Source organism: Perognathus longimembris, chromosome 1, assembly GCF_023159225.1.
Source record: "Perognathus longimembris pacificus isolate PPM17 chromosome 1, ASM2315922v1, whole genome shotgun sequence".
NCBI classification, from domain to species: domain Eukaryota; kingdom Metazoa; phylum Chordata; class Mammalia; order Rodentia; family Heteromyidae; genus Perognathus; species Perognathus longimembris.
In genome coordinates this window covers 117,750,846-117,774,957 of record NC_063161.1, presented here as the reverse complement: position 1 = coordinate 117,774,957, position 24,112 = coordinate 117,750,846, and the positions used below count along the sequence as shown (strand labels likewise).

Below are 24,112 nucleotides of genomic sequence, written 5' to 3'. Positions count from 1 at the left end.
CTGCAAATCAACTACACAGAATGACAATATAAATAAATTTCATTATTAAATAAATTATTATTAAATTAATTTAATAAATGGACATTAGATGCAGGTAATTCACATAACACAAACATAAGATGCTCAAACTTAGTAGAAATAAAGAAATACAAAATGAAATGGAATGAGATATCTTATTAAAAACAAGTAACTATGCAAGAAGAAACCCAAAGAATGATGGGAGTGGTAGAATATCTGCCTTAGCATGAACTCAACTCAAACTCCAGTACCACGACAAAATGTACTAACAGGGGCTGGGACGAGAAGGGTTAGGCACAATTTCTTTTTTCTTCTTTTTTTAAAGCTAAGTCTAAGAAGTCTATAACTTGAGACAATTACTTTTTCAAACAATTGAGGACTGCTTCCTTCAAAGATAAACATTTGCAAATCTATGACAGGACAGGTGATTTCACTTTTAATAATAAATTTTATTGAGAGTATTATATATTTATGTAAAGAGACAAATGCTACAAAGTTCATAGCAATAGTGTGTAAAAATTTTCATAGCTAGAAAAGATTTTTCAAAGCATTTACTGGCAAAAAGAAAAAATAGTGGTTGTCCATATGGACTGCTATACCAAATGCTGTACTTGGAATTCTATTAACAACAAAACTTGTTGTTTATAGTCACAGTTAGGGAATCAGGAAGTTCAAGGTGAAAGCACTAGCATATTTGGTATATATAATGAAGATATACTTTCTGGTTCAGAAAAAGTACCTTTTTGCTAGAACTTCCCATGATGAATGATTTAAGTCAATCTCAGGATTTAGGGCATTAATACCATTCACAAAAGAAGAGCCTTCCCTTTGTCCCACCTCAAAATATACTCACAAACTGGGCATTGTTGGCTCATACCTGTAATCCTAGATACCCCAGAGGCTGAGATCTAATCATTGCAGTTTGAAGCCAGAAAAGTCCATGAGACTCTTATCTCCAATAAACTACTAAAAAATCCAAAAGTGAAGTTGTGGATCAAATGGTAGGGTGCTGGCCTTGAGCAAAAGCAGTTCAGGGGCAGTACCCTGAGTTCAAGCTCTAGGACTAGCACAAAAAAATAGAAAAAGGAATTAAAGCTACATTGAATAAAGTAATTCAAAATAAAGTAATTCAAGTCACACTTAATATACATAAATGAAGTTATTTAAAGTTGATATATGAAAGATATAAATAGATGTTATTTTAAGGTTCAGACAAAGGCAATATTTAATACTACATTATTTAAGGTAGCATAGAGTTAATATGCAGGAATTAATTTAAACACCAAGGCTAAGAGAATATAGATCATTGGGGAAAAGAGTAAGAAAAGACCAAAGAGGAGCACATAGGCAACATCAAGAATGTTGGTGACAATTGTGCTAACTACACAGACACCATATTCTTCTGTAGATTTGGAATATTTTGGAACAATATTTTTAAAAGAAAATGTGAACATAAGAGAACCCCAAATTACAAAAAAAAAAAAAACTTTCTACAAACTAGGAGCAAAGGCAATCAACAAAATCTGTGACAAGATACAGAAACAAATGACCAGGGTCGAAATTTACAACTCTGATTTTGTGGTCCTTCTTGGCTACATAGTGTGCATTCCATTCACTGGTAAATATAAAATAAGCCTTATTCTTATTTTCCTCTCATGCCCTCTACTCCAAGATATTCCCCCCAAGGCAGTAATTTTTCATGAAAAAGCTAAGCAATCACTTTGAGACAAAAATAGCCAGTCATTCAGAATTCAACTATTTAAGAACATATTCCAAAAAAATCAAAGGTCATATGTTTCAGTCTCATATGAATCAATTAGCTTTGCCCTTTTCTGTGTAACAGTGTCAGCTCACCAATAATTTGGATTATAAGACAAGAAAAAAGACAAATCATCACCAACACAGGTGAAAGAAATCTAAAATTCTCTAACACTATGGGGGGAAAAGTATCTTCTCTACATTATATTAAGATCTACAATTTAAAAATTGTAATAAAAATTTTAAATTCCTAGCAGTATTGTCTCATATATTTCTGAGGTGTGTACTGTTAAAAATATATTTTTCTAAAACATAATCTAAGTCGACTTAAAGCAGTTCAGTAACCTGCCCAAATCCACACAAATGTGATTATGTCTCTAATCAAAACTATGTACCCAGATTATAGAACTTTATCCATTCTTCTGTAAATGTATTTCCTACAAATGTCACATGCAAAAACTAAAAACAAAAAAAACACAGAAAAACTAAACTATATTTTCTTTATTCCTTCTTTTGCTTTATATCATCTATCTACGTTTTGTTTGTTATTGCTGAGGCACATTCCTTTTTTATAATATGGATTGTTATCATAAAATGTCCTATCATCTATTGAGATGATCATGATTTTTGTCATATATTGTACAAATGATTTGCTAATATTCAAATATCCTTGCATCCCTAGAATATATATATCACTTTATTATGGCATATAATCTTTTTTACATGCACATAGATATTGCAGTTTTCCTTTTTTGTTGTTGTTGAGCCCTTGTCTCGTTTTGGTATCAGGATAATTCTTACTCTCAAAACTTTAAAAGAATCTGAGACAAATTTTCTTTACTTAAAATTCTGGTAAAATTCATTATAGCCACCCCATTCTTTTATTACTGATTAAATTTTATTACCTGTTACTGGTATGCTTCTGACTATATTATATATTATTTATAAAATATTATATTTTATTATATTATATTCATGGCTTGATTTTGGTTACATGTATCCACAAATTTAACAATTTCTTCCAGGTTTATCAATCCACCAACCTACTACTGCACATAATAGTCTGTAATTATCCTTTGTATTTCTATGGCATCCACTATAATGTCTATTTTTTTCATTTCTGATTTATTTTTGCCAGTTGTAGGGCTTGAAATCAGGGCCTAAGCACTGTCCTTACCTTCTTTTTTGCTCAAGGCTAGAACTCTACTACTTGAGCCATAGCGTCACTTCTGGCTTTTTCGATACATGTGGTGCTGAGAATTCAAACCCAGGGCTTCCTGTATGCAATGCAAGCACTCTACCACGAGGCCATATTCCCAGCCCTCTGATTTAGTTTTACTAGGTTTTCTTTCTTTCTGTCTTAGTCTAGCTAAATTTTTCTCAATTTGTTTTTGTTTTCTTTTCAAAATATCCAACTCTATTTCACTGATCTTTATATTGCTTTGTCTCTATTTCATTTATTTTTTAAATTTAAATTTATTTATTCTCAAAATGATATACAGAGGAGTTACAGTTTCATACATGAGGCAGTGAGTACATTTATTTCATTTATTTTTGGTCTCATATTTTTTGTTTCTTTTTACTAATTTGTTTCATTTGTTCTTGCTTTTCTATTTCCTTGAATAATATCATTAGGGTATTTGAAATATTTTGAGAGTAAGAGGCATATATGGTGATGAACTTCCCACTTTACTGTTCTTGTCCTTATAGATTTTGGTATGTTTACACTTTCATTTGTTTCAAGAAAGTTGTAAGTTCATCTCTTTATTTCTTCACTGATTCATTAGTTATTAAAGAAACGTTTGAGTCCATGGCAGTCAGAAAGGTGTATGCTATGATTGCAATTTTTCTTTTAACATGTTGACAGTTGTCTAGTGACCTAATATATTGTCTACTCAAGAGAATGATTACTGTGGTTATGACAAGAATGTGTGTTCTGTATTTGTTGGATTGAATGTCCTGTAGGTGTCTAATAGGTCCATTTGCTCTATACACTACAACTCAGATTTCTGTCTGAGCCATCAGTCCAGTGATGAAAGTGAAATGCTGAAGTAGTACAACTATTTCTGCGTGAGAGTCTATCTCTCCTTTTAGATCTGATCATGCTTGTTTCTATAACGTTTTAGCATTGGGTGTGTATATTATATGCAATTATTATTTCTTCTTGTTGAACTGACACTTATATCATTATATAGTGACCTTTCTATCTTTTAGAAGTTCTTGACTGAAATTATTTTATCTGATATAAGTAAAGCTAATCATTCTTACTGTTGGTTTCTTTTTGTATGGCATAACTTTTTTCATCCTTTAAGTACATATAGGTATCTTAATTAGTAAAGTAAGTTTCTTGTAGACTATCTAGTGATGCATTCTTGTGAATTTTTTAAAATCCCTTCATGTAGTCTATATGTTCTCATGGGAGAATTTAAAGCATTCACATTCAACATTCAATGTTCTCATTCACATATAAAGTTATACTCATATCACTTTTTAATTTTTTTCTGGTAGCTTTGTATATTTCTCTACTTTGTATATTTCTCTACTCAATCCACCAAGTTTCTAGTCCCACATTAAGGTCTTTATATTCACTTTGAGTTGGGTTTTGCATCAAGAGAGAAATGGTATCCTCAATATTTCCATGAGGATATTCAGTTTTCAAAGAATAATTTGTTAAAGAGGCTTTTATCTCCAATAAATATTTTAGTACTTTAGTCAAGAATCAGATGTTTCGGGGCTGGGGATATGGCCTAGGGGCAAGAGTGCTTGCCTCATATGCATGAGGCCCTGGGTTCAATTCCCCAGCACCACATATACAGAAAGCGGCCAGAAGTGGCACTGTGACTCAAGTGGCAGAGTGCTAGCCTTGAGCAAAAAAAAGCCAGGGACAGTGCTCAGGCCCTGAGTCCAAGCCCCAGGACTGGCAAAAAATAAATAAATAAATAAATAAATAAATATAAAAATTAAAAAAAAGTGTTCATTAAAAAAAAGAATCAGATGTTTCTATCTTCATGGGCTTATTTCAACTACTTTTATTAACAATCTGAGAGAAAAGTCCTATTCAAACCAATGTGTAAATATTATTTATCACAATCTTTACAACTATGAACACAATGCTTACCACACATTTAAAAATGTTACACGAAAAACAAGGTGTTGGTGGCACATGCACGCTTGTAATCCTGGCTACACAAGAGGCTGAAATCTGAGGATCATGATTCAAAGCCATCCTGGGCAGGAAAGCCTGTGAGACTGTAATCTCTAAACACTAGAAGTGGAGCAGTGGTTCAAGTGGCAGAGCACCAGCCTTGAGATATTTATGAGAAAATTGGCTAAAGAAGAGTAACAATTTATCCTGGCATCGGCAGCTCACGCCTGTAATCAAAGCTACTCAGGGGCTGGGGATATAGCCTAGTGGCAAGAATGCCTGCCTCGGATACACGAGGCCCTAGGTTCGATTCCCCAGCACCACATATACAGAAAACGGCCAGAAGCGGCGCTGTAGCTCAAGTGGCAGAGTGCTAGCCTTGAGCGGGAAGAAGCCAGGGACGGTGCTCGGGCCCTGAGCCCAAGGCCCAGGACTGGCCAAAAAAAAAAAAAGGCTACTCAGGAGGCTGAGATCTGAGAATCGTGATTCAATGCCAGGCCAACCCAGGCAGGAAAGTCCATGAGAATCTTATCTCCAATTAACCACCAAAATACCAGAAATGGTGCTGTGGTTCAAGGCTCTTCAACCTTCAAGAGTGCTCAGGGACAGTGCCCAGACCCAGAGTTCAAGCCCCATAATCTGGGGGTGAAGATGGGGAGGGAGGAAATGGGGGGGGGGGAAGTAACAGTTTTTTCAAACTTTATTTCCAATATGAAGTAGAAAAGTAAAATGACCTGTTTAAAATTATATTTAAATGAGCAGCGGAATTACTACTCTCAGCTACTCTTAGTATTATTATAATATTCATTTGCCATATGTGGTTAACATATATTATGGTAAGCAAATAAAATGACACAGTGTGAAATATACTTCGCATTTCATTAACCCCACTAGTGTATCAAAATACACAATTATTAGTTTGTTCTTCAATAACAAAATAATTCATCACTGTAATTATATAGCTATCACTCAAGATACATAGAAAATTGATTCTAGGAATCCTTTGCAAATACTAAAACCTACAGGTGCTCAAAAACCATATAAAATGGCATAATTTTTATTAATTTATTTATTGTCAAAGTTATGTACAGAGGGGGTTACAGTTTCATACATAAGGCAATGAGTACATTTCTTATCAAACTTGTTACCTCCTCCCTCAGTTTCTTCCCACCTTCCCCCCTCCCTCCCCCCGCCAAGTTGTACAGTTGGTTTACAGCATATAGTTTTGTAAGTATTGCTGTTGCATTGGTTTGCCTTTTACCCTTTGTCTCTCCAAAATGGCATAATATTTATGTATAAATTTTGTACATCTTCCTGAATTCTTCAAATCATCAGTTAAATATAATACCTTAATTCATTGTGAACTCTATATAATGATTATACTGTATTACTTAGAGAAAAATCATAGGAAAGAAGTTATTAAGTTTAGTATAGATGCAGATTTTCTCCAAATATTTTCAGTTTTTGTTTAGGTGAATTCACAAATGAACACAAGACAAACACAGAGTCAAATATAATTATAGTCAGTAAAATCTACATGCAATTCCAAAGAATGTGTATTACTTCTAACTCATGTCTTTAAAAAGAATAGAAAACAGTAAAACATAATCTTCTACAATTTATATCACCAAATATGGAAATTTGTTTAAATTTTGTTTTGGTTAATTGCAAGAAAGCTTTGTAAAATTTTTATTAAATGTCTCTCACCTGTATCGAGTGGTTTGAATCACTTTGCTGAGATAAATTATAGAGTGTTACTTGTGATTCCTGAAGTTTTTCTTTTAATTTTGCATTTTCTTGTTCTTTTTGAAATAGCTGATCCTGAAGATTAACAACACTTTGTCGGAGCATAGCTTCATTTGATTTTGTGGTCTCAAAACAAATATGTAATTCATTATAAAGCTGTTTTAAAAAAAGATCCAAATTGAATTAATAAACAATAAGCAAATTAGTATTTTATATTTGTATACATATATATTTGTATGAGCCTTTAAATTTTTCTGGAGATATATACATAAAGAGAGAGACAGAGACAGAGAAAGAGAGACAGACAGGCATATGGATTATATATAGATATAAAATTTGCCCCAAATGATTTAATAGCGTAAGACAGAAACAAGATATACACACAAGGAAAACTATATTATGTGTTAAGGTAGAGCTTGCATTGAGCAAAAAACCTCAGGGATAGTGCCCAGGCCCTATTTTCCATAATAAGAGTCCTAAAACAGTTTTTCAGTCAACTAGGTAATACAATAATAAAAACAAAGAGGTACTTACTAAATATTCATTTACAGTGCTGAACAATTTAAATAATATAATTTACAAGAAAAACTGGTTAAGTAATGTTTCTGGTAGTTGTGGAGTTTGAACTTAGGGCCACACATTTGCTAGGTAGTTATACTACTGCCAAGCCATGCTTTTAGCTCTTTTTCTGCTGGTTATTTATGAGATAGGGTCTCACTTCCACACAGGTCCTTGACTCAAACAAATCTGCATATTTTAGGCTTTCAATTATAGATGGAATGATGGTCATGGATAACAAAACTCAGCTTTCTTCCAATGAGATAGAGTCTCCTAGACTTTTCTGCCCAGACTGAACTGGAACTGCAATATCAACTCCTGTGTTGTGGGTGAAGGAGGGAGTCTCATGAACTTTTCTGGATGGGCTAGACTCAAATTGTAATCTTCCCATTCTCAGAAGGTTTAAACTCAAAACCTCATGCTTTCTAGATAGAAGTAAACAACTTATATTCTCCCCAGCCCCTCTCGCTTTTTTTTGGTCAGTTGTAGGGCTGGATATTCAGAGGCTGGGTGCTGTGATTGAGCTCATTTGTTCAAGGGTAGAGGTGTACCACTGTGAGCCACAATTCTATCACTTGAAGATATAGCTCCACTTCTGGATTTTTGTACTTAATTGGAGAGAAGAGTCTCAAGGACTTTCCTGCCCAGGCTGGCATTGAACCGTAATCCTCAGATCTCAGCCTCCTGAGTAGCTAGAATTAGATGAATGAGTCACTAGTACCTGGCTTGTATTAGTATTTTTTTTTTTTACTTTAGAAAAGTAATTTTTTTAATAATTAAATTTTGTTGACAAGGTGTTGTGCAAAAGGGGTTGAGTTACATAATAGGGCAGTGAGTACATATCTTGTGATATCTTACACCCTTGTTTTTCTTCCCCTTCCCTAGATCAGGTAGGCATATATACAATACCCAGCGTACCAAAATCACATACAGTAACCAAGTGTCATACGCCAAAGGAAATTCACCGAGAACTTTAAATGTAACGTCAACAATAGAGTCCTCCCATGTACTTCTCCTGGAGTTGTTTTTGCTTATCCTTGTCTTATCATATGTACATAGCTGTTGAGCTATTGTGATCCACTGATAGGTCTATTCTAGACCTTTTTATGTTTAGTAGTTGTTTGGTTTTAGATACATAATGTAAGGTCGCTCACCCAAACCTGTGGAAATACCATTTGACAAGAAGGTTTTTGTTTTGCAGACTTGGTCTCTACTGTTTCCCCGCCCCCCCCCACACACACACACCCTAACAATCATATATCAAGGAGACCATGCCCCTTTGTTCTCTGTGTTCTAGGCTTGTCTCGTTCAACATTATTTGCTCAAGTTCTGGCTGTTTCCCTGCGAATACCAATATTTGATCATTTCTAATCGCTATGTAGTATTCCATGTGTATAGGTACCACATTTTTGGGATCCATTCATCTGTAGAGGGGCATCTGGGTTGTTTCCATATTTTGGCTATTGTGAATTGTGCAGCAATAAATATGGATGTGCAGATGTCTTTTTGATATCCTGAGACCTGTTGTTCAGGACAGATGCCTAGGAGTGGTATGGCTGGGTCATAGAGTATGTCTATGCTGAACTTTTTGAGGAACCTCCATACTGTTCTCCAAAGTGGTTGTACTAACTTGCACTCCCACCAACAGTGGAGAAGAGTTCCTCTTTCCCCACATCCCCTCCAGCATTTGTTATTGCCTGAGTTCAGAGTATAGGCCATTCTAACTGGAGTGAGGTGGTATCTCAGGGTTGTTTTTATTTGCATTTCCTTTACTGCCAGGGATGTTGAACATTTCCTCATATGTTTCTTTGCTATTTTTATCTCCTCTGTGAAGTCTCTCTTTAGCTCCTTTGCCCATTTAATAATTGGTTTACTGGGTTTGGAGGGGGTTTGTTTTTTGAATTCTCTGTAGATGACAGATATTAGGCCTTTGTCTGTTGCTGTGCTGGTGAAGATCCTTTCCCATATGGCTGGCTGTCTTTCTAGTTTAGTGGGTATGTCTTCAGCTGTGGAGAAACTTTTTATTTTGTAGTAGTCCCATTTGTCAAGTCTCTCCCCTATCTGTTGTGCCCCTGGGACTATATTCAGGAAGTTCCTTCCTGTGCCTATAAGTTCTAGCGTCTCTCCTACTCTGTCCTTCAGTAGTTTCAAGGATTCAGGTCTGATGTTGAGGTCCTTAATCCATTTTGAGTTGATCTTAGTGCATGGAGATAGGCTAGGATCTACATTGAGTTTTCTACATATGGCTGCCCAGTTTTCCCAGCACCAGTAGTTGAAGAGGCTATGTTTTTTCCATTGTATGTCTTTTAGCTCCTTTGTCGATTATCAGCTGACTAAGAATGAGCCTTTATTTCTGGGTCTTCTATTCTATTCCATTGGTTTTCAGGTCTGTTTTTATACAAATACCAGGCTGGTTTTGTTCAGATGGCTCTATAATAGAGCTTGAAGTCTGGTATTGTGATTCCTCCTGCGCTGCTTCTTTTGCCTAGAATTGCTTTGGCTATTCTAGGTCTTTTACTGTTCCATATGAATTTATGGGTTGTTTTCTCTATTTCAGTGAAGAATGTAGCTGGGATCTTGATGGGGATTGCATTGAATGTATAACATTTTGGGCAATATGGCCATTTTCACTATATTGATTCTTCCTACCCATGAGCATGAGAGATTTTTCCATCTCGTGTCCTCTTTGATTTCCCTTTTTAGATTTTTATACTTCTCATGAAATAGGTCATTCACGTCTTTAGTTAGGTTAATCCCTAGGTAATTTATTCTTTTTTAGCTATTGTAAATGGTATTATTTCCATAATTTCCTTTTCTGCTTGTACATTGCTGGTATACAGAAAAGCTGCTGATTTTGGTGGGCTGATTTTTTTATCCTGCTACTTTACCAAAATGGTTTATTAGGTCTACGAGTTTGGGGACAGATGTTTTTTGGGTCCCTCAGATATAAGATCATGTCATATGTGAACAGGGATAGTTTGATTTCTTCTCTGCCAATGTGGACCCCTTTGATGCCCTCCTCTTGCCTTATTGCTTGCTATGGCTAGGGATTCCAGCACTAGGTTGAACAGAAGCAGGGAGAGTGGGCATCCTTGTCTTGTTCCTGAGTTTAGGGGAAATGGTTTTAGTTTCTCCCCATTTAATATGATACTAGCTGCTGAGAGAATGTGTATTGGGTCTCTGTAGGGTGAAAAACTCTGTACAGATGTGTCAGATCCACGTGGGATATGGTGTTACTTAGGTCTTCGACTCCCTTGCTAATCCTCTATGTGTTGGATCTATCTCTTGGAAAGAGTGGAGTATTAAAATCTCCCACTAGTTCTGAGAAAATTTGTTTGACATATTTAGGGCCTCTTTTGTTTGGTAAGTATAAATTCATCACCGTGATATCTTGATTCTGGATTTTTTCCTTGTATTGAAATATAGTGCCCTTCTTTATCTTTTTAACTGATTTTAAACAGAAGTCTGGCTTGTCTGAAATCAGGATGGCAACCCCTGCCGTTTTTTTTTTGTTTTTTTTGTTTTGTTTTTTTTTTTTGTTTTTTGGCCAGTCCTGGGCCTTGGACTCAGGGCCTGAGCACTGTCCCTGGCTTCTTCCCGCTCAAGGCTAGCACTCTGCCATTTGAGCCACATCGCCGCTTCTGGCCGTTTTCTGTATATGTGGTGCTGGGGAATCGAACCTAGGGCCTCGTGTATCCGAGGCAGGCACTCTTGCCACTAGGCTATATCCCCAGCCCCCAACCCCTGCCGTTTTGGTAGATGGGTTTGCTTGGAAGATCTTGCTCCATCCTTTCATTCGGAGGCTGTTTTTGTTCCTTGCTGTAAGATGGGTCTCTTGAAGACAACAGATAGCAATTTTTTGTTTACAGATCCACTCTGTCAGTCTGCTCCTCTTTATCAGAGAATTTATACCATTTATATTCAAAGACATCATGGATAGGTGTGGTTTTTTTCAATTCCAGTTTCCTGTTAGGCTGTGTTTCCTCTCCCTTTTTTCTTGTCTTTATTGAGCTGCTCTTCCGGTTGGGCTGTGGCTATTGTAGTTTCTTTCTGTTTCTGTCTGGAGGTCCTGTACGTTTTCTATTGGGTGGGGTTCCCCTCTTAGAATGTAAAGCTGTTTTTTTATTCACATATTGCTTTAGTTCCTCTTTGCTATGGAAAGATCTGGTTTTTCCCTCGAAAGTAAATTCTAATTTTGCTGGGTATCTAATTCTGGGTTGGCAGTTGTTAGCCCAGAGGACTTGGATTGTGTTCTTCCGGGCTCTTAGTGTGTTGTAAGTTTGTGTGGAGAGGTCTGCCATGATTCTGATCTTCCTTCCATTGTAATGTAGTTCTTTCTTTATTTTGGCTGCGTTCAAAATTTGCTCCTTATTGTTGAAAACTGAGGCCTTGATTATAATGTGTCTGGGGGAGGATCTTCTAGGGTTCGGTCAGCCAGGTGTCCTGTATGTTACTGTTATTTGGGTGAGGTTTTCCCTTTGGAGACTGGGGAAATTCTCTGTAATAATTCTATTGAATATGTGTTGTATAACTCTGCTCTGGTACTCCTCTCCTTCATCTATTCTGATTATAAACAGATTATATCTCTTCTCCCTGTCCACTATCTCCTGGATTAGTCTGCCCTGGAGTTTGACAATTTCTTGTAGTGCGGTAATCTTCTGGTCCTTATCTGCTGAATCGTCATCCAAAAGAGAGACTCGAGATTCAAGAAGATCAATTCTTTGTGATGTGGCTTCAAGTGTGGTTTGCATTGAGGCATGTGAGCTTTTTATGGTTGCCAGATCAGCTATCATTGTGGTAATTTCTTCTTTTAATGAGTTGCGTTTTGAATCTACTTTTTCATGCATTTCATTTCTCAGGATGTTAAGGTCTTTTTTAACGAAGGAGTAAGATTGTATCCATTTTTTCTTCCATTTCTTTCTTGACTTCCTGAAGATCCTTGGAGACTTCCATTCTAAACTCCTGTAATTGTTTTCTGAGTTCATTCCTGAGGCTTTAGATCATTTCTGCTATCTTAGCCTCAGTTGTTTTTTCATTCTCCATCTATTCTTCGGTTGTACTGCTTTATGGAGCTGGCGAGTTGACTTAAGCTTTCATAAAATTTGTAGTATTTCTTTGTAATTTACGCATCTGGAGTTTTTGCACTTCTTTTCAGGGGCCTATAGGTGGTGGTCTTGGCTTGGCTTTGTGCTGCTTCACGCTGGTCCGCCAGTGGGGACTTGTTTGATTACTGGCTCCGGGTTTGAGTTCGGCTGTTGAACCTTACTGTCCAATGGGTGAGCATGACCGTCTCGGTTGTTGCCAAGGCGGTTACCCTCACTGCAGTTAGGGGTGGGTAGGTTCTGTGGCTTTCTCTGCAGGACCATGCTCTGCTGCCGTGTTGTGCTGACCCTTGGGGGCCCCTGTTGGGGGTTTGCAGGTCGCTGATTCAGCATGGCGTGGAGACTTTTCTTTTATTCTTTTTTTTTTTTTTTTTTTTTTTTTTGGCCAGTCCTGGGCCTTGGACTCAGGGCCTGAGCACTGTCCCTGGCTTCTTTTTGCTCAAGGCTAGCACTCTGCCACTGGAGCCACAGCGCCACTTCTGGCCATTTTCTGTATATGTAGTGCTGGGGAATTGAACCCAGGGCCTCATGTATACGAGGCAAGCACTCTTGCCACTAGGCCATATCCCCAGCCCCTTTTCTTTTATTCTTTCCCCGTTAGATGCTGTGGGTCAAGAGACCTCGCCTCTCAGATTGTTTTTCAGGTTTTGTTTTTTTAATGTATTGTGTAAAGTTATTTCTTTTTTCTTTCAATTTTTCCTCTTTGGTTTATCCCTGTTGTCACTGTTTTTTTTATTTTGGTAACCTGTGTCTTATATACACATTTATCTGATTTGAGGAAAGGAAGGGGAATAACAAAATGATGAGACAAAGGACAAAAGGTGAACCAATGCAACAGTGATACCAGACACTAAGTTGGAAATGAACTTTACAACTTGGAGGAGAGGAGTGTAGGGGTGGGGGGAGGGAAAGTGGGAGAAACATGAGGGAGAGGGTAACAATGTTTAACAAAAAATGTACTCATTACCTTACTTATGTAACTATAACCCCTCTGTACATAACCTTTACAATAAAACAAATTTTTTTTAATATTCTAATGAATTTTACACACACACACACACTTGAGGAGGTAATGTTTGAAGATCAAACAAAAGAAAAAGAGAATTTAATCTTGGCAAAGAAAGGGGGGGAAAAAGAATAAACTGGCCTGGAGCCATCTCTCAAGTGGGAGAACACTTGTCTAAGCAAGTATAAATATGTAACTTCAATTCCTAGTAATAATTTTTTTAAATAATAAAATGGGCAAAAAAGTAAACCAATTTTTTATTGTAAAGGTTATTATAAAGGGGTTAGTTACATAAGGAAATTAGTAAAACTCTTGTCGAATACTGTTACTCCCTCCCTTGTTTTCTACTGCTATCACTCCCCCCATTCAACTTCCCCCAAGTTGTAAAGTTAATTTCCAATATAGTGTCTTTTGAGTATCAATGGCATTGATTCACCCTTTATCCTTTGACTCACCATTTCTTTGTTCCCCTTTCCATCCCCAAATCAGATAAACTTATATACAATACAAAGGGTACCAAAATAAAAAACAGTGACAAAAGGGGTAAATCAAAGGGGAGGGGGGGAAGGAAGAACTGCACACAGTATACTACAAAAACAAAAACAATTGTTTCCATATTAGTTTGTTCATAGTTTTGGTTTTAATTCTGCCTCAATACACAATAAACACAATAAAAATGTTTAATTCAAATGATTCTTAAAGAAGATAAACACAATCCTAGAAGAAAGATATAGTATGTTTCCAAAATTACACATATCAAAATTTAGTTAGGGCAATTTATCCAAATAAGGAAATATTAACTCTCCCTTTCCATATTGAGTAAATGCAATAAGGAAGGAAATTATGGCTTCAGCAGTTCATTTGGGAGAGTCACTCAAAAGTATTTCACCTCACACATGTTCTTATCTTCTCAGAATAAACTTCACTAGTATTAGGAGAGGCCTTTTTATCTCTAGCCTAGAAATAGCCCCAAACTATGTTCCTATGTTTCCCTTGGCTATTACTATTACATTAATCATTTTTACCTCTCTGACTGAAAGTCTGTAGTCAAATAATTTCAAGCCTTATGAAGTAACAAATAAAGGAAGTAAAATAGTACTTATGCAGATAACTAGGGAAAGAGTTTCAGGTACTACAGGTAAATAATGCAAAGATCTTGAAGTTGAAGAATACTTGAATGCTCTAGAAATAAAATCAAGATTAATATAGCTAAAGTTGAGTAAGTATGAGAAGGTGAAGATATAACAAGAGAAGTAATGAGATCAGATCATATATATATCCACAGATTGTAGAAAGAATTTAGGCTTTATCTTTCATCAGCTGTGAAAACAATGCAAAGACTTGAAGAGAAGTGTTATTGTCAAGATGATGTACAGAGGGGTTACAGTTACATAAAAAGGTAGTGAATACGTTTCTTGTCAATCTTGTTATCTCCTCCCTCATTTTTCTCCCACTTTCCCTCCTCCCCAATCCTACCCTCCACCCCCCGTTGTACAGTTAGTTTACTTACAAGACAATATGTTGTAAACTCACTTTGTTTTAGCCAAAGTGTATTGCTGAGTGTAGACTTAGGGTCTAATGTCGAGAAAAGGTAATACAGAAATCTAAGTGATACATGATGATGGTATGGACAGAATGGTGACAGCACAGGCAAGTGAGAAATAGAATTCTGGGCATGTGTGGCAGAGAGAGCAAACAATAGCTTAGCTTTGAATATAGGATGACTACTAGACATTTAAGCAAAGGGACTATAAGTAAACATTTAGATACACTCTGTCCTAGACTTCAAGGAAAGAGATTCAGTGTGGATAAATTTGAGAATCCTTTGTATAAAAACGATATCATTTTGAAGAAAGACGATTGGATAAAACCACATAGAATGTGAATCTAACCAGTTTAAAAGAAATAGGACAGAAAAGATACTAAGAACTAGGAAAAAACTCAAAGAAGAAAAACACACAACTATTTTACAATGTAAGTCAGGAATTTTTAATAAACATATTTCAAGAAATTATCATGAACACTAACAAATATAAAAAGAGAAAACAAAGTTTTTAATAACTGCAGTTTCAAATCATTTTAATAGATCCTGGTTTAGTAACAAAAACAATCACTAAAAGTATTGGCTTTACACTCCTGCTAGATATCATTCATGTCCTTTGAGAACACAAAGGAATATAGGGTGTAGACAGAAATCTACTGCCCCAATATGCCATTTTAAAATATAGGTTTAAAGACACTTAATAAAAGTATTTATTTTATGTTAATTGCAGATACTACAAATTTTTGCTGCTCTTTCAGTACAGAAGATTAAAATAATTGGGAAACTTTAACAAAATTGTTTGTACTAGTTTAATCTCCATGAGCTTCACCAGCCTCAACTGTTCAAGAGGAATAAAACTGCTATCATAGGGTAAGTCAATATAAATGTAGCTTAAATTATTTATATAAATAACTTATCATAGGGGTCAGAAGTAGTGCTCATGCCTGATACCCTAGCTACTCAAGAAGTAGAAATTAAGATGGAGTTCAAACCTGCCTAGAAAAAAGGTTAACACAAATTCCCATGTCAACAACAAGCTGGGCATGGTGGTAGATGAGTGTTGTCCCAACAGGTAACAACAGTTGTTTGTGGCTGGTCATGGTCCAAGAATAATGTAGGATAAAGGAACAAGACTTTATCTCAAAAATAACTAAGTAAAAAAGGGTTGGGGCCAAGCACTGGTGGCTCACGCCTGTAATCCTAGCTACTGAGGAGGGTGAGATCTGAGGATCACAGTTCAAAGACAGCCCAGGCAAGAAAGTCCATGAGACTCTTATCTCCAGTTAATTAAACACCAGAAAAAAGGAAGTGGTGCTGTGGCTCAACTGGTAGAGTGCTAACCTTGAGCAGAAGAGCTAAGTGACAGCACTGGTACAGGGTTCAAATCCTAGAACCCACCAAAAAAAAAAAAAAAAGGGACTAGGAACATGGTTAAAGTGATATAGCACCTGCTTGGCATACAGGACGACATGAATTAAATTCTATTTCTGCCAATAAACAAATAATTAAAATTTAAATCAAATACATAAATAATTCAATAGTGTTTAAGTTATTAGCTATAACTGTTGCTGCTGAATCAGTACAACTAAGGGTTTTTAATGTGGTCCTAAAACATAAAATAAATACTGAAAACTAACATACAAAAGAGAAAAATCCTTTGAGAATATTCATTCTGAAGACTTTGCCAACATTCCCTTTCTGTTTTTGCACACTTGTCAATAAAATCAGATACCAATTTTAAAATGTGGTTTTCTTATGTCATAAACCAGAATCATATTTGATCAAATAACTTCTTATAAAAAGAAGGCTGAGTAATTCCTTTCCCTGAATTCTTTTTGGTTTAAGGGTTATATGCCTGGCATGTTTCACAAAAGATATAAATTTTTAATTTATAAAAAAATAATAAACTATGAAGTAAATGTTCATCTATATTTTCGATGATTCATATCTCAACATAAAGTCAGGAAATTTCAAATATTATCAAATTGAACTATAGTTCATTTTTAATTTGGACATAAAAAGGAGCAATGGGAAAATGCTAAAATTTCTAAAACATAATATTCCATATATTTTCCTACATTCACATATATAATTTTGTACTTTTATGAAAAAAACAGAAACATACTTTTTGATGTGATATACTTTCAGCTGTGTGAATGTCTTCCTGATTTTTCAGTACTTTTTGTGTGTCCATATTGAGGACCTGAAGCTGCTGGATCAGCTCAGCTTGCTGTGCTGTATGTGCACTGTTTTGTTGGTATAAGTTCTGTAGTTCTTGCAATTCTTTCCTGTGCAAAGCAAAGAATATATGTGAACATGAATAAAAATCATCTCAGATAAATAACTGTGTTCACCTAAGTTTGTAGGTTAGCTTCCTGTTTTTCATCTATTATTCTTTACTAGAGAAAAACATTAACATAGAAAAACATATAAAGTATTTGATATTTATCGCCTATACCTAGGAAGTATTGATAGAACTACTTTCAAAGGAAAATACTTATTAATTTTCTTTTATGGCTTAATAGCAATAAAAATCCCTTGATATATGGTCATAAGATCACCTTCCTATTGAAATTAAATCAGCACCACAGTTCCAAGAATTGAAAAACAACAATCTCAAGTATAGTTATCAAATAGTTTTGAACACAGGATAAGTCTCTCTTTCACTTTATGTAATATAAAACTTGAAATACATTTAAAAGAATTGCAAAAGGCAAACTAAGTTTTCAAACCAATACTTAAGGGATCACTGCTAATTCTAGTTTGAAATCACAGGGGCCTAAGATGGAATTATTTGACAAAGATAAGGAGTTAGAAGTCAGAAGGAGAGAGAATAGCATGAAGAAAAACCAGTCAATGCAAGCTCCCATGTGAATACTAGTAAGCAGGAAGAAAAATGACATAGAGGTGCTCATCATGGAATTGAGGCTCCAGTAGAATCACACATCTGGGGTAGAGATTTTGAGAATGCTACAGCAATGAGTCCTGTGTGTTCAGATTATGTAAAATTAGAAATTATTTTGCATATTGAATTTGAAAAGAAAATTACTTACAGAAATGCATTTCATCAAAGTTTATTTTATAAGCCAAGTGTGGTGGCTCATATCTCTTAATCCTGGCTACTCACACATCGAGATTTTGAGGACCATGATTCAAGACCAACCACTGCAAAAACTCCTGAGATCCTCATATCAAAAAGTAACACCTGGGTGCAGTGGTACAGGTGCATTATCCCACATGTGTGTTCTTCCAATATGGGGAACAAGTAAGAGTATCACACTCCTGGTTGACCCAGGCAAAAAGAAAGACCCTATTCAAAAAATAAAGCAAAAGGACGCTTAAGTAGTAGAGCAGGACCTACCTATCAGGCACAAGTCCCTAAATTCAAATCCCAGAACTACCTAAAAAATTATACTTTATATTATTCATATTTGGAGATTTCATTTTAAACAGTATTTTCTTAACAAAGCTTCAAACTGGTAATTCATGTAAATAAACTAAAATTTAAAAGTAAAAAAGAAATAATCAGACAGTTGTTAAAACATGGGTGAAGGGGCTGGGGATATAGCCTAGTGGCAAGAGTGCCTGCCTCGGATACACGAGGCCCTAGGTTCGATTCCCCAGCACCACATATACAGAAAACGGCCAGAAGCGGCGCTGTGGCTCAAGTGGCAGAGTGCTAGCCTTGAGCGGGAAGAAGCCATGGACAGTGCTCAGGCCCTGAGTCCAAAGCCCAGGACTGGCAAAAAAAAAAAAAAAAAAAATGGGTGAAAACCAATACAGTAAAAACAAGTTCTGCTTTTTTTTTTAGGGGATTAGGACATTAATGACCTCAAATAGAATGAAAACCTTAAAGAAACTTGAAGAAAATAATAATTTATATATGGAGAAGGAGAAGAGAATCAATAATGGTAAGATGCCTCCAGAAAATTACAAGAGAAAAGGAATATAGACTTACAGTAATAATACTTGTCGAGTACTGCTATTTTCTACAAATATAATCAGAAAAATTAGCATAGTAAATAAGCCATAGCATGTTCATTGGAGAACAGTCAAGATATTATGTAGGAGATCTATCTATCTATCTATCTACCTATCTATCTATTTATCTATCTATATGTTTCATTTCGAAAGAAAACATGGTGAAGGTAAATTACAGATTCTTTTCTTTGTGCTGGTACTAGGTCTTGAGCCCAAGGCCTCAGGGCTACCCATTCAACCATTTGACCCACACCTCCACTTCCACCTTTTTTATGGTCAAATGGAAAAAAGGTTCAATTTTCTACCCAGGCTGGCTTCAAACCATGATCTTCAGATCTAGGCTTCAGAGTAGCTAGGATTTTAGGTATGAGCCATCAGTGACAGGCTAATAGCATCTTTCAACACAACTTACATCACCAAGTTTATTTCTGTTCCAATGTTATAAGAAATTACCATTTCTTAGTGAAAGAGCCAGAATCTCTAGGAACAAAATTGTTCACGTTAAAGATAATATATAAGAAAATACATGTATCTATAGTCATAAGAAACATATTCAAAAAGAATAAGATGATGCTCATATTATTATGTGGCACTTAAGACTTAAAAAGTACCTTACTGAAGAACATCTCCCTTCTCATCTTATTTCCTGGGCATATTCTCATAAGTGGAATAACCCCCGGTATGCAGAGCTGTTTCAATATATGAAATTTAATCAATGTAATCCACCACATCAACCAGAGCAAGGTCAAGAATCACATGATTATTTCGCTAGATGCGGAAAAAGTGTTTGATAAAACACAGCACCCATTTATGATAAAAGCTATGGAGAAACTAGGATTCGAAGGAACTTTCTTGAATAAAATTAAGGCTGTTAACGACAAACCCACAGCAAACATTACTCATGTTGGGGAAAAGTTAAAGCCATTTCCTCTAAAATCAGGAGCAAGACAAGGTTGTACGCTCTCTTCTCTCCTCTTCAACATAGTACTAGAATTCCTAGCCAGACCAATAAGGCAAGAGGAAGACATAAAGGGGAGCCAAATAGGAAAAGATGAAGTTAACCTCTCTCTTTGCAGACAACATGATCCTGTATATGAAATACCCCAAAGACTCTATTCCCAAGTTACTTGAGCTGACCCAAAACTTTGGCAAAGTTGCAAGATATACAATAAACCCTCAAAATCAATGGCTTTTCTATGTGCCAAGGACCAGAAGACCAAGGCTGAAATAAGGAAAGCAACTTCTTTTGCAATAGCCTCAAAAAACATAAAATACCTAGGAATAACCTTAACCAAAGAAATGAAAGACCACTATGACGAGAACTTTAAAAACATGAAAAAACAAAATTAAGGCAGAACTACTGGAAAACCTCCCATACTCCTGGATTGGGAGGATTCATATAGTCAAAAATGGCAATATTGCCAAAGGCTCTCTACAAATTCAACGCAATACCCATTGATATCCCAACACCATTTTTTAATGAAATTAAGGAAGCAATCCAGAAATTCATATGGAACAATAAAAGACCCTGAACAGCAAAAACAATCCTAAGTAGAAAGAACAGTGCTGAAGGAATTACAATATCAAACTTCAAGCTGTATTACAAAGCTATAGTAATAAAAACAGCTTGGTATTGGCACAGGAACAGGCCTGAGGACTAATGGAACAGAACTGAAGACCCAGGAATGAACCCACAGAACTATGTCTACTTAATCTTTGATAAAGGAGCTAAAAAATAGGATGGAAGAAAGTCAGCTTCTTTAACAAATGGTTCTGGCAAAACTGATTCAACACCTGCAACAAATTAAAACTAGATCCTTACATATCACCCTGCACCAAAATCAATTCCAAATGGATCAAAGACTCAAAGTAAAATCAGACACCCTGCAAACACTACAAGAATAGGAGAAACACTTGGGCTCCTTGGCACACAGGATGAAACTTCCTTAATAAAGGAACAGAAATGCAACAAATCAAAGAAAGGTTGGACAAATGGGACTGCCTCAAACTGCAGAGCTTCTGCAGGGCAAAGGACATAGCTTGCACGATAAACAGAAAGCCCACAGATTGGGAGATCTTTACTGGCCATACAATGGACAAAGGCCTAATATCTAAAATATACGCAAAACTAAAAAAATTAAATTCCTCCAAAAGAAATCCTCAAAGAACCAACAGTCCCATCAAGTGGGCTAAAGACCTAAAAAGAGACTTCTCTGAAGTGGAAATGAGAATGGCCAAGAGACACATGAAAAAGTGCTGGACATCACTGGCCATAAAAGAAATGCAAGGGCTGTGAATATGGCCTAGTGGCAAGAGTGCTTGCCTTGTATACATGAAGCCCTAGGTTCAATTCCCCAGCACCACATATATAGAAAACAGCCAGAAGTGGCACTGTGGCTCAAGTGGCAGAGTGCTAGCCTTGAGCAAAAAGAAGCCAGGGACAGTGCTCAGGCCCTGAGTCCAAGCCCAGGACTGGCAAAAAAAAAAAAAAGAAAGAAAGAAAGAAACGCAAATCAAAACAACACTGAGATTCAACCTCACACCAGTAACAATGTCCATTAGCAGGAAAACTAACAATAACAAAGGCTGGAGGTGATGTGGCCAAAAGGAAACCCTACTACATTGTTGGTGGGAATGTAAACTTGTTTAGCTACTTTGGAAAGCTGTATGGAGGTTCCTCAGAAGGTTAAACATAGAGCTCCGCTACGACCCAGCAGCCTCACTCTTGGGCATCTACCCAAAAGATTTCAAACAAGAACACAGTAAAGCCACCAGCACAACAATGTTCATCGGTTCATCGCAACACAATTTGTCATTGCTAAAATATGGAACCAACCCAGGTGCCCCTCAGTAGACAAATGGATCAGGAAAATGTGGTACATGTACACAATGAAATGTTATGCCTATATCAGAAAGAATGACATTGCCCCATTCATAAGGAAATGGAAGGACTTGGAAAAAATCATACTAAGTGAAGTGAGCCAGACCCAAAGAAACATGGTCTCTATGGTTTGCCTCATAGGGAAGTATTAGTACATTTAGGCTAGATATAGCAGAAGATCACAAGAGCCCAATAGCTATGCCCTTATGAACACATAAGATGATACTAAGTGAAATGAACTCCACATTATGGAAACAAGTGTTATATCACTTTTGTAATTATTTTCAACATGCCATGTGAAACCCTCACTTTTGGTTGTTGTTGTTCCTCTTGTATCCCCTTCCTGTGGTTGTGCTCGTGCTATCACTGTATCTCATCTGAGTACCCTGAATACTGTATATACTTGTATTAGAACTAGGGAAGGGAAAAGGAATATCAAAATCGAGAGACAAAGGATAAAAAGACAAACGACTCCAAAAACAATGCTTACAAAACCATTTGGTAAACCAACTGAACAACTCATGGGGGGGAGAGGAAAAGAGGGAGGGGGAGGGGGGGAAATGAGGTTGAGGTAACAAATTGTACAAGAAATGTACCTACTGCCTTACATATGAAACTGTAACGCCTCTCTCTGTACATCACTTTGACAATAAATAAATATTTTAAAAATAAGTGGAATGACAACGAAATGTTTTGTTCCCTACATCATCATCTGATAAGTTCATATAGTGGTAGGTACATATGCCAGTAGTGTAAATGTGAAAAGAGAAACTTGGTTAGTATCAAAGTAGACAATAAACAAGTTTGGTAACTCACACAATTATACCACTAGAAAACACTAAGCTTGTTTAAATTCCTTATTTGAAAACAAAGAAAATGAGCAAGTCTTAAATTATGTGGGTATGAGTACTTTAAAAATATTGTTCACATCGGAAAAAAAAGTATACTCAAGTGGAATTGGCTGAAGAAATTCAAAAGAAAAATTAGAAAAAGTATGAAAAAGAAGACAATCACCTCCCCCCCGAGAAGAGGTGGTGTACTTCAATAGAAGTCAAGATGTAAGAGTATCTTTGTAAGAGCAAGGATTCTTTTATTGAATGCTGTGAAGAGAAGAGCTATTTTCTATCCTTCGTATTTCTTGTTGTATCACACATTATATAAGTCTTTTCAGAATCTGCCTCACTTTTGGCTTCTAGATTCAATTCCTTGATCTGCCTAAAAACTACCATGGCTAATGCCCAACAAATTTATACAATTCAAGTGGGCCCAACACTTGAGATTAAGCACCTGATACTAATTATGGTTGCCTCTTTATGCTAGTATCAGAGTAGAAAAAATTCTACAATAAGAGATCAAAAAAAGAAAAGAAGAAGAAAAAAAAGAGAACAGCCAGATAAATTATTACTTTTACATACTATATTGCTCTTAGGCCATGGTTTCTCTATGTAACATCAAACTATAATTCGGTGTAGCTGTTATAACTTCTTAGCTCCTCGTGACATAATGGCATAGTAATGCATTTTGTCCATTCTTGACTCAGATTCTTGCTCCCTCCCTCACTTTGCACTGAAATAGGATATCTCAAGCAAATAACCAGTACTAATCCCTCTCTGTTTTTAGAATATATAAAAACAGTTGTTGAATGAATGACATGAAAAGGATAACATAAAAAATATTTGTTAAAAAGAATAAAGATGCCGTTACAACATTAAAATCCATAAAGCCAGAAGTTATAGGAAAAATCAAAATGATAGAAGATAAAATTATTCTTTCAGCTTCAATTCTGAGAAGTTCCTCTAGACAAAGGTCTCATGAATAAAGGAAAATCTAGGTTGAGCTGAGAAAAAATTGCTGAGAATAAACAGTGTTTTTTCCCATGGCAAGATGGATGCTACAATATCTGAAAATTATTGTGTTGCTAAAAGATAAATCCAATGTGGTTTTTTTGTTACAGTGATACTTATCTCAAGAAATTGAGTGGGCCACAGCATAAATTAGTAATGCCTCTGTAGAAACCAAGTTTGATAGCCAAGACACAAAGGGCTGGACTAGCAGGCTACATGGAATGTACCACACCTCTGACAGTAGGTAAAAGCAGAGACAAACTAAGCAATGATTCTTTTCAAACATTCACCAAGGCATAGGACATATCATTCTCACTCTTGTTTTATACTTGTTATAATAAGTGACATGGCTAAATATTGCAGTGATATTCTAATAAATGAATCAAAAAAGTGTAGCATGTTATGTCATGGCCAAAAGTTCACCAATGAGCATAGAAATATAATGTAGAATTAGGGCTAAACATTTGTGGACATGCAATTATACAAGAGGCAATAAATGGTACAATTTTGAGATACAAATTGAAGTGAGC

The 24,112-nt window shown here is 36.0% G+C and overlaps 1 protein-coding gene across 11 annotated transcripts in view; it reads right to left on the bottom strand.

Moving 5' to 3' along the window:
• Cntln (centlein) overlaps nucleotides 1-24,112 on the bottom strand; it is a 189,274-nt gene that overhangs the window by 116,426 nt on the left and 48,736 nt on the right. For 8 of the 11 annotated variants that reach the window (XM_048354721.1, XM_048354966.1, XM_048354761.1 and 5 more), the window contains exons 7-8: nucleotides 17,002-17,164; nucleotides 6,629-6,823 (exon numbers count right to left, since the gene is read on the bottom strand). In XM_048354721.1, coding sequence (XP_048210678.1) covers nucleotides 6,629-6,823; nucleotides 17,002-17,164 — 358 coding nt within the window. Of the gene's footprint in view, nucleotides 1-6,628; nucleotides 6,825-14,437; nucleotides 14,516-17,001; nucleotides 17,165-24,112 lie in introns of those variants that run through there. The other 3 variants (XM_048355133.1, XM_048355218.1, XM_048355460.1) reach the window with 2 other exon arrangements.